The following is a 12,479-nucleotide window of genomic DNA, read 5'->3' on the forward strand; positions in this document are numbered from 1 at the left end:
GCTGTGCTTTCTCTTGATCCAGTCCCCTGTTTACTGTGGGAGTTCAAGATCTTCTTCCAAGGTAGTATTTTCCCCCTCCCTAGACTCTGGTTTTATCTGCAGTGGACTGAAGATGAGTTGGCGGGCTCACACAGATATTTTCTTTTTTTTCTTTTTTTAGGTAGTACCTGTTAAAACAAGGTTATTTCTACTTCATTGCCAGCAGTTTATATGGAATAGCCATTGCTTGCTTCTATTATAAGAAATATCCCCCCAAACTGAGGGAATACAATTCAATAAAATAACCATCATGCCCTGGTCATGTTAACCTTAGTGATTAATGTAAGAACATGGCATGAAATCACACTTAAGTCAGAGAACAATTCACCACCACCAATCTCTAAATTTGAAATATGTTAAAATTTTGTTCTTTTAATTTTTTTCCATCCAATATGTGCTAGCTTCTGATTTGGAGAGTTTTATCTCTAGTCTTTTGAGGTACAGTTATTGGAATTGCAGAAGTGTGTTGTTGTTTAGAAGGTGTCTGTTGTGTAACTTAGGAAGAGACACCCTGGGTAGACTCCAGATTTAAAGTGGGAGGAAAAGAGGAGGTTTAGGCTTCTGTTGTGTTAGACTGAAAGAAGTTCCTGAAGTTTTTCTGGGGAATGGGCCTTGGGCCATGTTTGGTAAGAGAAGAAGAACAGCTTAAGACGTTTAAAGACAGTTGAGCTAGGTGCTTGTGAAAAATGCAGATTCTAGGTCCCAGGCCAGGATTCTGCAAGCCCCTCAGCTGAGAATCAGCCCTTTTTTCCTGAGCACCCCAGGTGGTTCTGAAGAACATTAAAATTTGAGAATCACAGCTAAGCCCTTTTAATAATGAGTAGTGGGAGAGAACATCCAGCTGAGTATTCACACTCATCCTCCTGTTTCTCTAAGGTCTAATATTCTGAATAAATCGTAACTTACTACTGTGATCATTTCTCTATTTTCAGTGATAGCCTTTCTCTTTTTTATTCATTCTGGAGAATAAGAGTAAAAATTGCAGACATGACAAAATGTTTTCTCACCTATTGAGTTGTCAGTGGACTTTTCCTTAGGACTAATGGTTGTCATGACAGCGTCAATTATAGTAGCTAAGGTGAAGCTTTAGGTATTGGGTTAATCTTAAGTGGCCCCATTATCTGTGGCCTAGGCCCTATTGGGGTATTAGGGCATGAGGCCTGGGTCACGGCATATATTCATTGAGTTTACAATCTCATCCGTTGACAGTGATATCAGCGGGGTTATTAGATGGTTCTGCTACCAAATGGCATTAGACACTTCCTTTCATCTCTCTGAGGTTGCATCTGTACAAGTGGGGAAAATAACACCTATTTCTAGTGTTGTGAGGGTTAGCAAATGTTTATGAAGACTTCTCACCATGCCTAGCACAGAAAATATGCTCAACTTATACTCTTTCTTTAGTTGTTATAATGGAGGAGGAATGTTAGAAGGCTGAGGTGAGGTTACCACTAAGTGTCAACTGAAAAAATGCAGTTGAAACCCTTTCGGAAAAGTTTGGCTTTCCCTATATACACACTTCAGTTTTCCTGTGCCCTGGTGTCCATGAGGGAGACCCTTAATGGCCTTGGGATGATCTTTGGTGGTTGGGATAGATGGATGATATTGTAATGCATTGAGGGCTGAGGTGAGAGCCACTCAGGCCAGCAGTTCCAGAAGAGTCTCTTCCGGGAAACCACCTGACTTTTCCTAGACTCAGTGTGGCCTCGCAGCTGTCCTTGTTCTCACACTTACGACAGCACACTTTCTTTTAACTACTGAAAGTGAAAGTCTTTTTTTTTTTTATGAGATTTTATTTCTTGATTTGTCAGAGAGAGAAAGAGAGCACAAGCAGGGGGAGTGGCAGGCAAAGGGAGAGGGAGAATCAGGCTCCCCACTGAGCAGGGAGCCCGACATGGGGCTCGATCCCAGAACCCTGGGATCATGACCTGGGCCGAAGGCAGATGCTTCACCGACTGAGCCACCCAGGCATCCCTGAAAGTGAAACTCTCGATACAAGAAACCAAATGACTGTTGCTTTGGCTGTTGCTTAAACACAACTTTGTTTACCACATCCACAAGTCGCTGGTTTTAAGTCAAAGACACATCAGGCAATGTTCACATATATTTTGGAGTAGCTGTTTATAGTCAAATAAGGCGTTGAACAAGACTGATATGTGAGGAGTGCGTTCAGCTTAGCTGTTAGTTTTACTTTTTTTAGTAAAGTGACTTACAGATTTGAGGCCTAGGTTCTCAGATCAGTGACTCCAGAAACGGTAGCATTTTTCTGCTCTGTGAGATGAAGGCTTTCTCCATGGTTTTAGCTCAGCCGTTTGAACTGAAGGGACACATCATTTGTAGTCTCTACCACACGTTTCTGAAGACTTCTAAGTGGGTTAACATTCTCAACTGTGGACTAAGAGGAAGTCAGTAGATGATAGTAGGGGACTGGGGAGAAGTTTGGAGTAGGGAAGCACCTTAGGTTTTGTAAAGTGAAATAAACATTTGAAATTCAGCCGTGGTAGTGACAGACTTCATGGAAAGAGCCCGAGCTTAGGCGTCTCTTGACCATGTTTGTGTCCTGGTCCCACTTGTGTCCCTAGCACTTCACTTGTGATGGGTCTTAGGGAAATTAACTTCTCCATTTTCTCATCTGTAAAATGTGACTAATAACACCTGCCACTTAGAGTTGTTTTCAATATATGTTATGTATTTATCACTTATCACAATGCCTCGCATATGGTAGGCACTCAATAAATTATAGCTGTTGTTGTAAGTAGTAAGACTATTTAATTATTTTATCAGTAAATGCTATGCAGGTCTGCCAAGTTGGGAAAAGTTTGAGGTTGGAAATGGTGTTAGAGTCTTGGGTTGTGAAATCCTGGGTGAGGGTTGCAGGGTGACTCCCCAAATGGGAGATGGTATCTGTGCAAGTAGCTGTGGGCTAATGCATTCTTTCTCCCTGCCCTGCCATGCAGGATGTGGACAAGTGGTCCTTTGATGTCTTTTCCCTCAATGACGCCAGCGGGGATCATGCACTGAAATTCATTTTCTATGAATTACTCACACGTTATGATTTGATCAGCCGTTTCAAGGTTAGTGCCTACTTTTTAAAAAATGCATGCAATTGTCCATCCTTTTTTTTTTTTTTAAGATTTTATTTATTTATCTGAGGGAGAGAGAGAGAATGAGCAAGAGAGCAGGAGTTGGGGTGGGGGGAGGCAGAAGCAGACTCCGCACTGAGCAAGGAACCCAATGCAAGGCTCCATCTAGGGACTCCAGGATCATGACCTGAGCCGAAGGCAGGTGCCCAGGTGTCCTGCATTTGTCCATCCTTCCATGACTTTTGGTCTAAGACCAAGAGAATCCTTTTAATATAGACTGAAAACTGCTATGGGTGACTTGGGAAGCATCATCCAAACAGCCGCTGCCCTGAACTCCGTGGTGGTGAGAACTTTTCCTTAAGCCCTTTGCAAGGTGGGGCTCATAGCAGGCGAGAGGCTGGAACCACACAGTTGATCTCAGTCTTCCTAGAAGTACAGCCCGAAGTACAGCAGAACTCCCTTACGGCTCTTCTCGCAGATCTCATTTCAGCCTGGTTTCATGTACTGTCGACCACCGCGGGCACGGAGACAGTGATGGAGACAGAGTGTGCATCTGCTGTCTCTGCAAACTTTTTTTCCCACCACTTGGCTCAAATTCAGACAAATGCTCTCACTTATCATCCATGACAGATCATTGGTATTTCCCAGCCATTCATGCTTCAAATTAATTCTTCAACTTTAGGTAGAGAGCGTGAGTCGTCTCCAGTGTTCACTCCCCTCTGCTTTCTAATACCACGGACTCTAGAGTTCAGGCAGGGTTCTCCAGGGAAATGTGCCTTCATCTGGTGACATGTATCGTATCATGCTCCTCAGACTTCTCTCATCATGGGGATGAGCCTCTGGAAAATGCAGGGGTTTTTTTTGAATATAAGGTATTGATTTCTCTAGACAGCATGGACTGTGTACTTGGGGGCATATTTTCTACACAGCCATAAATGCTTTATGGCAATGGTTCTTAATTTCTTTGTGTCAGAAATCAGCCTGAAAATCTGGTAGATGTTCAGGACCCTTTCCACAGAACAAAGCTGTCGTGCACGTATGCACACCTTTACCTAGCATTTTCGTGGCTCATGGATCTCTCATGAACAGCCCAAAGGACCTGGGCTTATTGGATATTCATTTTTTTTAAATGATAATGAATTAATCTCTGACATATGAGAGGCAGTATTTAAATTTTTAAAAATCCACACATGGTAAATATGGAAGGGTCTGTGCAAGGAAGAACATGTCATAAACTCTCATGAAACATTATAGTAAATCATTTTCCTTCCTCATGTGATTATTGGTCTCCTGGAACCCACACTCTCTCTTTTCCCCCAGGGTTGTATTTGATAATTAACCCTAAACCATGGATTAATCCAGAAAAGAAATACAGTGAATGTTTTCAGGGTCCCCTTCTTTTGTACAGACATTTTGCAGTCGTTCTTTATTTTCTGCCACATAGAAAAAGAAGGTATGTATATTATACATATTTGAGACAGAAAAGGAATTAGGCTAATTGGAAATATTATTCCAAATTGCAATGCAGCAATAATAAATTGCCAAGTAATAGACCTAAGAACACAGTCTGTTTCTGTTCTTATCTATGACAGGCTATCACATGTTTTGTTCTGGTTTTTTTCCGTGTGTCCAGCGCATACCATCACTCCTAAAGGGCATGGTTTTCAGGAGGCGGCAGCTTGTGTTTTTTTGCAATCATTTTACAACTTAGGATCTTTATGTTTTCCCACAAAATAAATGAGATGTGCTACACAGTATGTATCCATTTATTTCTCAAGAAATAAACGACTTGAACCTTTGCTTGAGAAATAGATGAACACGCACCCTTCTGCCCTAAATGTCTTTCAGACGATTCTGGGGTTCTGGCCTGAGAACAAAAAAACAATTTGCAGGGCAGACTGTTCTTAAACCAGGGACTTCCTGTGAGATTTTCAAATCATCTGATCATTTCTTCAGTAGTTTTTACTAATTTTGTAAAGTTCCAGTTTCTTCATGTGCTATGTTATGCTTCCAGAATCACGCAGCTCGAGTGCCTTAGACTTCTGCTTCCTCACTTAAAGCTACCAAATCACTGACTACTTAACCTTACTGCTCTCTTTCAGATCCCCATTTCTGCCCTTGTCTCATTTGTGGAGGCCCTGGAAGTAGGATATAGCAAGCATAAAAATCCGTACCACAATTTAATGCATGCCGCCGATGTTACCCAGACTGTGCATTACCTCCTTTATAAGACAGGAGTAGCGGTAAGTACTGATAGGAACTCTTAGATTACACAAAAGATGTGATAATGATTCTTTTTATGGGAGGCTGTTCCTATTCTGATGAGGTTGGGCCCACAGGAAGTGCACTGGTGCGTGGACTTCCTGCTCCCCACAAATTGTCTAACCAGTCACTGAAGGTCTCGGGGTTCCCAGTGGCCTCTGATATTTTCTTCATCCTGGACTTGATGAAATAAATATGTGGTAGTGACTTGCATCTTTATTAGGCTATGAGCAAATTAAATATAATTTCTAGAACTAAAAATGTATTTCCCGATATGGAGAGTGGTACTGTTAGCCTCTTGCTGTGGTCAATCACAGTGCTATCGGTGCATACTGAAATCATATCAAACATGCCTGGCAACCACATTGCACAAAGTCAGCTTTTGGATTAAACCATTTGATCTGTTTTCATGAGGATGACAGTTATTCTCATCCTATTTATGAGTGTTCAATTTGTTTGACCCAACTGGGCAATCTTTACTTCTAATCAACTGAAATTTTTCTTACTTGTTTTGACCCCCAGTTCAGCTCTTTAGGTATTTTTGAATCTCTGTTCTGTAATCCGTTGTATGAACTGGACTGTTTAACTTGGTTATCTGTGCCTTTGCCCTCTTTGCCTTGATGAAAGCCATTAGTTTTACAAGATATAGCTATTAGTGACAAACAGCTAGTTCTCTATTTTAAGTCTCTATGATTTTTTCCTTTGAAATCTTCAGAGTCGACATCAAGGTAGACATTGTTTGGCTATGGTTATTAATTAGCCCATAAACTCAACACATTTGTTATTTTTTCCTCTAGGGCATGTTGAAAGGGTTGGTCTAAAATCTCACCGAATTAAAAATGGAACACAGTGGGAAGAGTGTGGGCTTTGGAGCTAGGTATAGTGGGATATAAATCCTTGAGTAATTACTTATTAGATTTAGTGACCTATGATAAATTGCTTAAATCTCTGAGTCAGGATTTCCTCATTTTTAAAAGGGTGAAAAATATTCTATCCTGTAGAAATACTGTGGCAGTTAGGAAAAAACTATCAAAAATATGAAGTGCTGTCAGCCTCATGAGGGAAGCTCAATGGTTAGAAATTGTTCTTAGTAAAGCTTTGCTGGATTTTCCTAAAACCTCTCAAAAATTTTCAGTTCTTCCTTATTGTAAAGCTGCCTTCTTAAAAATATTATTTAAAAACACTATAATTTTTTAAATTATAGAAACACTATCAAGGGGACCTGATTAATGTGCTAAAAGATTTCTGTCAGAAGCATAGAGCAGACGTAGTTAATGGTACTTTTGAGCATTTTTCTGGAGGTCTCGGCCAATGCAACATAGTATCTAAAAAAGTTGAAGAGGTATCCTGTGAAAATAATTTGACCATACCTTTTAAGAAATCAAAAAAAATCAACTATAAATTATTAGGTCAGGGGCGCCTGGGTGGCACAGCGGTCAAGCGTCTGCCTTCGGCTCAGGGCGTGATCCCAACGTTATGGGATCGAGCCCCACATCAGGCTCCTCCACTATGAGCCTGCTTCTTCCTCTCCCACTCCCCCTGCTTGTGTTCCCTCTCTCACTGGCTATCTCTAGCTCTGTCGAATAAATAAATAAAATCTTTAAAAAAAATAAATTATTAGGTCAAAAGAAAAGGCCTCAATCAGATGTAGATAAAATAATGGTCCTAGGGCACCTAGGTGGCAGAGTTGGTTGAGTGTCTGCCTTCAGCTCAGGTCATGATCTCAGGGTCCTGGGATCGAGCCCTGTGTCAGGCTGCCTGCTCAGCGAGGAGTCTGCTTCTCCTTCTGCCTCTCTCTCCGCTAATTCTCTCTCTCTCTCTCAAATAAATAAATAAAATCTTAAAAAAAAAAAAAAAGCCTGTCCTAGGCATTGGAAATTAACAAGTATAATAAAGAAACATACATTCCAGGGAGTTTTTTTTTTTAAAAATTGATAAATTACTAATGAAGAACTTCAAAACTGATAAAAAGAAAACTAAAACTAAAGAGCAGAAAAGCAATGTTTAAATAAGAAAGGAAATACATTATGTTTTTAATGCAAAGCTTCAGTGTTATATAGATATCAATTTTCTTCAAACTAATCTATAAATTCAAAGCAATACCAATAAAGATTAATGAAACATGATACACTGAGTCTGAAATTTATATAAAATAGGTATTTCACAACTTTAGAAAAAACAGTTTGAAAAAGACAATGTGTGCCGCGGCATAGTTCTTATTCTAATAGGTGTTAAAATATCTACTGAAGCTATAGTAATAAAGACAGGGTGGTATTTGTGTAAAACAGCCAAATATATGAATAAAGTTGAGTAAAATTGCAAAAACTAAACCCAAATATTTAGTGAGCACAGTTTTGATTTAGACATGTTGAGTTTCAGGTCCTTATTAGACATCATTGTGGAAGTGTCAAGAAGGAAGAGAATGAATGGAATCTCGAGCTCTGGGAAGACGTCAGGGATGGACATGTCGATTAGGCAATCTTAGGTATAACAATATTATAGAAAGACATGGAATTAGTTGAGATCATCTAAAGAGAGAGTGAGAATAGAGAAGTAGTAGGGGCTCTGATGTGAGTCCTGGAGCAGCCTAAAGTTTAAAATGAAGGTAAAGGGGGCACCTGGGTGGCGCAGTCATTAAGCGTCTGCCTTTGTCTCGGGGCGTGATCCCGGCGTTCTGGGATCGAGCCCCACATCAGGCTCCTCCGCTGGGAGCCTGCTTCTTCCTCTCCCACTCCCCTTGCTTGTGTTCTCTCTCGCTGGCTGTCTGTCTCTGTCAAATAAATAAATAAATAAATAAATAAATAAATAAATAAATAAAATCTTAAAAAAAAAATGAAGGTAAAGAATTAGAGCCAACAATAGTAACTAAAACAGAGTGGTCAGTGACATTGGAATAAAAACCTACAGAGTGTGGGGTCATGGAAGCCAAGGAAATAAGTGCCTCAACAGACAATAGTGAATTGTGTGGGACATATCAAAATGTCAAGTAGGATGAGGACAGACAAGTGACCACTGCTTTTGGCAACATGGAAGTCATTAGTGGTCTTGACATGAGTGGTCTCAGTGCTTTGGTGAGGGTGGGCCACTGACTAGAGTATAATGAAGAAAGAATTCAGGTGAGAAGGGAAGGACACGTCTATAGACAACAACATTACAGGGAAAAGTGACTCAGTTCAAAAAATGTTTTGAGAACTATGGTTCATTTGGGGAAATAAAAGAATGTTTTTGTTCTACTGTAAATCAATCACCAAATATTGGACAAATGAATTAAAGATCTGAATACAAAAAAATTTGATCATATCAGAAGAAAATATGAGAATACGTTTATTTCCTTGAAACAGGAAATTCTTATATAAGACTCAAAACATTTGATTTAGTACAAAAATTAAAACCTGTAGGATAAAAAGAGTCATCATAATGATGGAAATACTTGAGGAAAATATAGGTTTAAGATCCAGATTATATAAAGTTATCAACAGGAATTCTGTAGAAAAATAGGAGGAAACCCATTCCCAGAGTTAAGATTGGCCTGTTGTAAAGTCTCTGTCATAGGTGGCATTTTGTCTACTCCCCCCCCGCCCGACCCCAGTTTGTACTGTTGAAAGTCCTCATCTCCAGTGCCTCAGAATGAGCCTGTATTTGGAGACAGGGTCTTTAAAGAGGTAATTTAGGTCAGTGGGTGGGCCTGATCCGGTATGACAGTTGTCCTTATACAAAGAGGAGATTAAGATCGCAGACATGCGCACGCACAGCGGAAAGACCATGTGAGGACACAGCACAAAGATGACCATGTGCAGCCTGGGTGTGGGCTCTCACCGCAAACCAGTCCTGCCAGAACTTTGATCTTGGACTTCTAGCCTCCAGACTGTGAGGAAATAAAGTTCTGTGGTTTAAGCCGCCTAGTTGGTGGCATTTTGTTACAGCAGCCAAGCAAACAAATAGAGGAGCAGAGCTATGATTTGGCCCCACGACTGACTTGTAACGCCATGCATTTTAATAGTTAGCCGTACCATAGGGGCGCCTGGGTGGCACAGTGGTTAAGCGTCTGCCTTCGGCCCAGGGCGTGATCCCGGTGTTGTGGGATCGAGCCCCACATCAGGCTCCTCTGCTATGAGCCTGCTTCTTCCTCTCCCACTCCCCCTGCTTGTGTTCCCTCTCTCGCTGGCTGTCTCTATCTCTGTCGAATAAGTAAATAAAATCTTTAAAAAAAAAAAAATAGCCGTACCTCTACAATGTGGACAAAAAGAAGAAAGAAAGAAAAAAGAGCCCCTGATATTCTTACACCTCCGTATCCTCACGTGATACTTGAAAGTATCCTGGTGAGGATCAACATAGATGTGCAAATGTACTTTGGACTCATCTATTCTAGGTAGTTAGTGTCTGCTGTGTACAGTGTACTAGGGAGATGTAAAGGTGAATCCTAACACAGCTTTTTTAGCCCTCAAGAAAAACTCCCAAGTATTTATGCTAATGCAAGTTACCATTAACGTGAATGTTACAGCAGCCAGTGATGGAGATGTACTGCATGCTGTTCTTAAACGAGCTCATTTGCCATTGAATTTTCATGATCAATTCAGGCCACATTCGGAATCATTCTTAAATATAGAAACTACTTCCCGCCCACTCGCTCTTGGAAATGCAGCTCAAAACAAACTTCTTTCGTTGCAAGCTTACAGAAACAGTGGGGAGCATTTCTGATGAATGGAGAACATATTGTTACTCTAACCTTTCATTACAAACCAGGAGGGGGAAATGCTTTAAATCATTTCAGTTTTATAAACTGTAAGACACATAGGGAATCAAAACATCCCATTGATAAAGTGATGTCTGGGCTTCAACATCAACAGTATTACTCATTGTAATCTGTTTATATTACTCATTATTGCTTTACTTAGACGCCCAGAAGATGCTTGAATCCTTTCAGAATTATTTTGCCCACTTTTAAAGGGAAAATCCTTGAACAGAATTAAACTGAAAAGTTGTTGATTGAATAAATATGAATCAGACTCTGAGCTCCAGTCAAATTTTGATTTAGGTCAAAGAATTCCAAACTCCAAAGCCATCCATTGGCCCCTTTCATTGCTTTTGTCAGGCAAGTGCCGTTCATTTTCCTTTTGCATGTTTTTTTTTTTTTTTTTGGAAGGGAGAGGCTGTGTATCTCATTCTTTTGATCATATATGCCATCATCATATTTATATGGAAAACACTAAATCGCTAAAGAGTGCTAAATAATTTCATTAGTGTCTGTGGTCAGCAGAATTTTGGCCCCCATGACATTTACCCTCTGTTGTAACACTTACTAATGTTACCTTAGATGTCAAAACACTAATACGGTGAAGGTCACTAATCAGAGGACCATAAAATAGGGAGATGAGCCTGGATTCCCCAGGTGGGCCCAATGTAATCTTGTGGGTCCTTGAAAGTCAAGAGGCATGATGGAGGAGCTGTGAGGACTCAACCGGCCATTGCTAGCTTGAAGATGGAGGGAGCCAAGTGGAAAGTCTGAGAAGGAAATGAATTTTGCCATTGCCCTGAATGTACCTGGAAACAGATTTTTCCACGGAGCTTCCAGAAAAGAACACAACCCTGCCAACACCTTGATTTCAGTGGTGTGAGATCCTCACGGGAAAAATCCAGCCACACTGTGCTGCCTTCTGACCTCCAGAACTTTATGCCAATAAATGGGAGGTGTTCTTTGAGCCCTAAGGTTGTGGTAATTTAAGGTAGCCATAGAAAATTAATACAGGGGTGAAAACATTACTAAAGAAACTGCCATTCACATAGAAAAGCCACAACTTGCGAATAATGTCCCCTCTAGCAGTTTTGCCCATGTCATTTTCCTTCATGTGTCCACCGCCCCCCGTTTGCCGCCATGCCCATGTCCACCAGGCTTGCTTCCTGAGGTCCACCACTACCAGTTGTCTCTGTCATTGAATTAGTTGTGGCACTCATTTTTGTAGATAGGGAAATACTGATAGGATCTGTGGCTTGTACCTTGTCACAGTTTGATAAATCTGGAATAAAATTCATGTGGGACTTAATTTCTTACTTCTTATGGGTTGGCACAAAATCTTCTGGGTTCACGGTAATTAACTTGGAAAAGGCAAGAAAACCTGGACCATATGAAAATACGAAGTCTTGCTGGGCGCCTGGGTGGCTCAGTGGGGAACCGGCTTCTCCCTCTCCCTCTCCCCCTCTCCTCCCCACCCCCCGCCCCTGGCTCATGCTCTCTCTCTCTCAAATAAATAAAATCTTTTTTTTAAAAAAGATGAAGCCTAGTTTCCTTCAAAACCACTTCTCCATCTCTGTCTCTATTAATGATGCTATTCAGTGCCACCCATCATTTTTGTTTTGTTTTGTTCTGTATGTTTGTCGCTCAGGCTAGGAACGTTAGGATCATCTTTAATTCATTCTTCTCCTTGACTGCAACGTCTTCCTCCCTCCTGCATTCAATTAATTGCTAAGCCATACGGATTCTACCTCCATACTGTCTATATATCCTCTAAGGACTTTCCCATGCAAAAGTACCGCTTTTATTTCCCCCCCTCAGTGACATGCTGACCATGTTACCCGCTTGCATGTAAACTTCATTGCCTGTTGGATCTGGTTCGTGTTGCTCACTCTGGCTTTTAAGGCCTGACACCACAGGGCTCTACTCAGCTCTGACTGCCACTCCACTAAAGGGAATCATATCCTTACTCATGATGAATCAGCTTTTGATGCTGGGACTGGCTCCTGTGATCATTCTGCTAGAAATGCCCACTTCCATTTCTTGTTCTGTCCAATCTTCAGTGCACATCTGTGAAGATGTTTTTCATCTTTCCTTTTTCTCTTTCTTTTTTACTTTTTCTCTTTTTCTCTTCTTCCCTTCCTCCTCCTTCCTTCCTTCCTTCCTTCCTTCCTTCCTTCCTTCCTTCCTTCCGTGCCAGATACCACCTGTCCTTTCTTCTTATCCTCAAACAGCAGAACCGATTTCAAAGCATCCACAGGTTTGTTCAAAAGTCAGGGTGTTAAAATGATCTCTAAAGGCTATGGTTTTATTTTTTTGTTGTTTGCTTGTTTAAATCATTTGTTGATCTTGGTTTATTAGAAGTG

General features: G+C 40.8%; 1 protein-coding gene across 4 annotated transcripts in view; it reads left to right on the forward strand.

The window, feature by feature from the left end:
* Positions 1 to 12,479, forward strand: part of PDE1C (phosphodiesterase 1C) — a 302,251-nt gene that overhangs the window by 202,898 nt on the left and 86,874 nt on the right. For all 4 annotated transcript variants that reach the window (XM_040644120.1, XM_008686465.2, XM_008686463.2 and 1 more), the window contains 2 exons: positions 2,997 to 3,113; positions 5,225 to 5,365. In XM_040644120.1, coding sequence (XP_040500054.1) covers positions 2,997 to 3,113; positions 5,225 to 5,365 — 258 coding nt within the window. The remainder of the gene's footprint in view (positions 1 to 2,996; positions 3,114 to 5,224; positions 5,366 to 12,479) is intronic.

Source organism: Ursus maritimus, unplaced genomic scaffold (assembly GCF_017311325.1).
Source record: "Ursus maritimus isolate PB19 unplaced genomic scaffold, ASM1731132v1 scaffold_3, whole genome shotgun sequence".
Classification (NCBI taxonomy): Eukaryota; Metazoa; Chordata; class Mammalia; order Carnivora; family Ursidae; genus Ursus; species Ursus maritimus.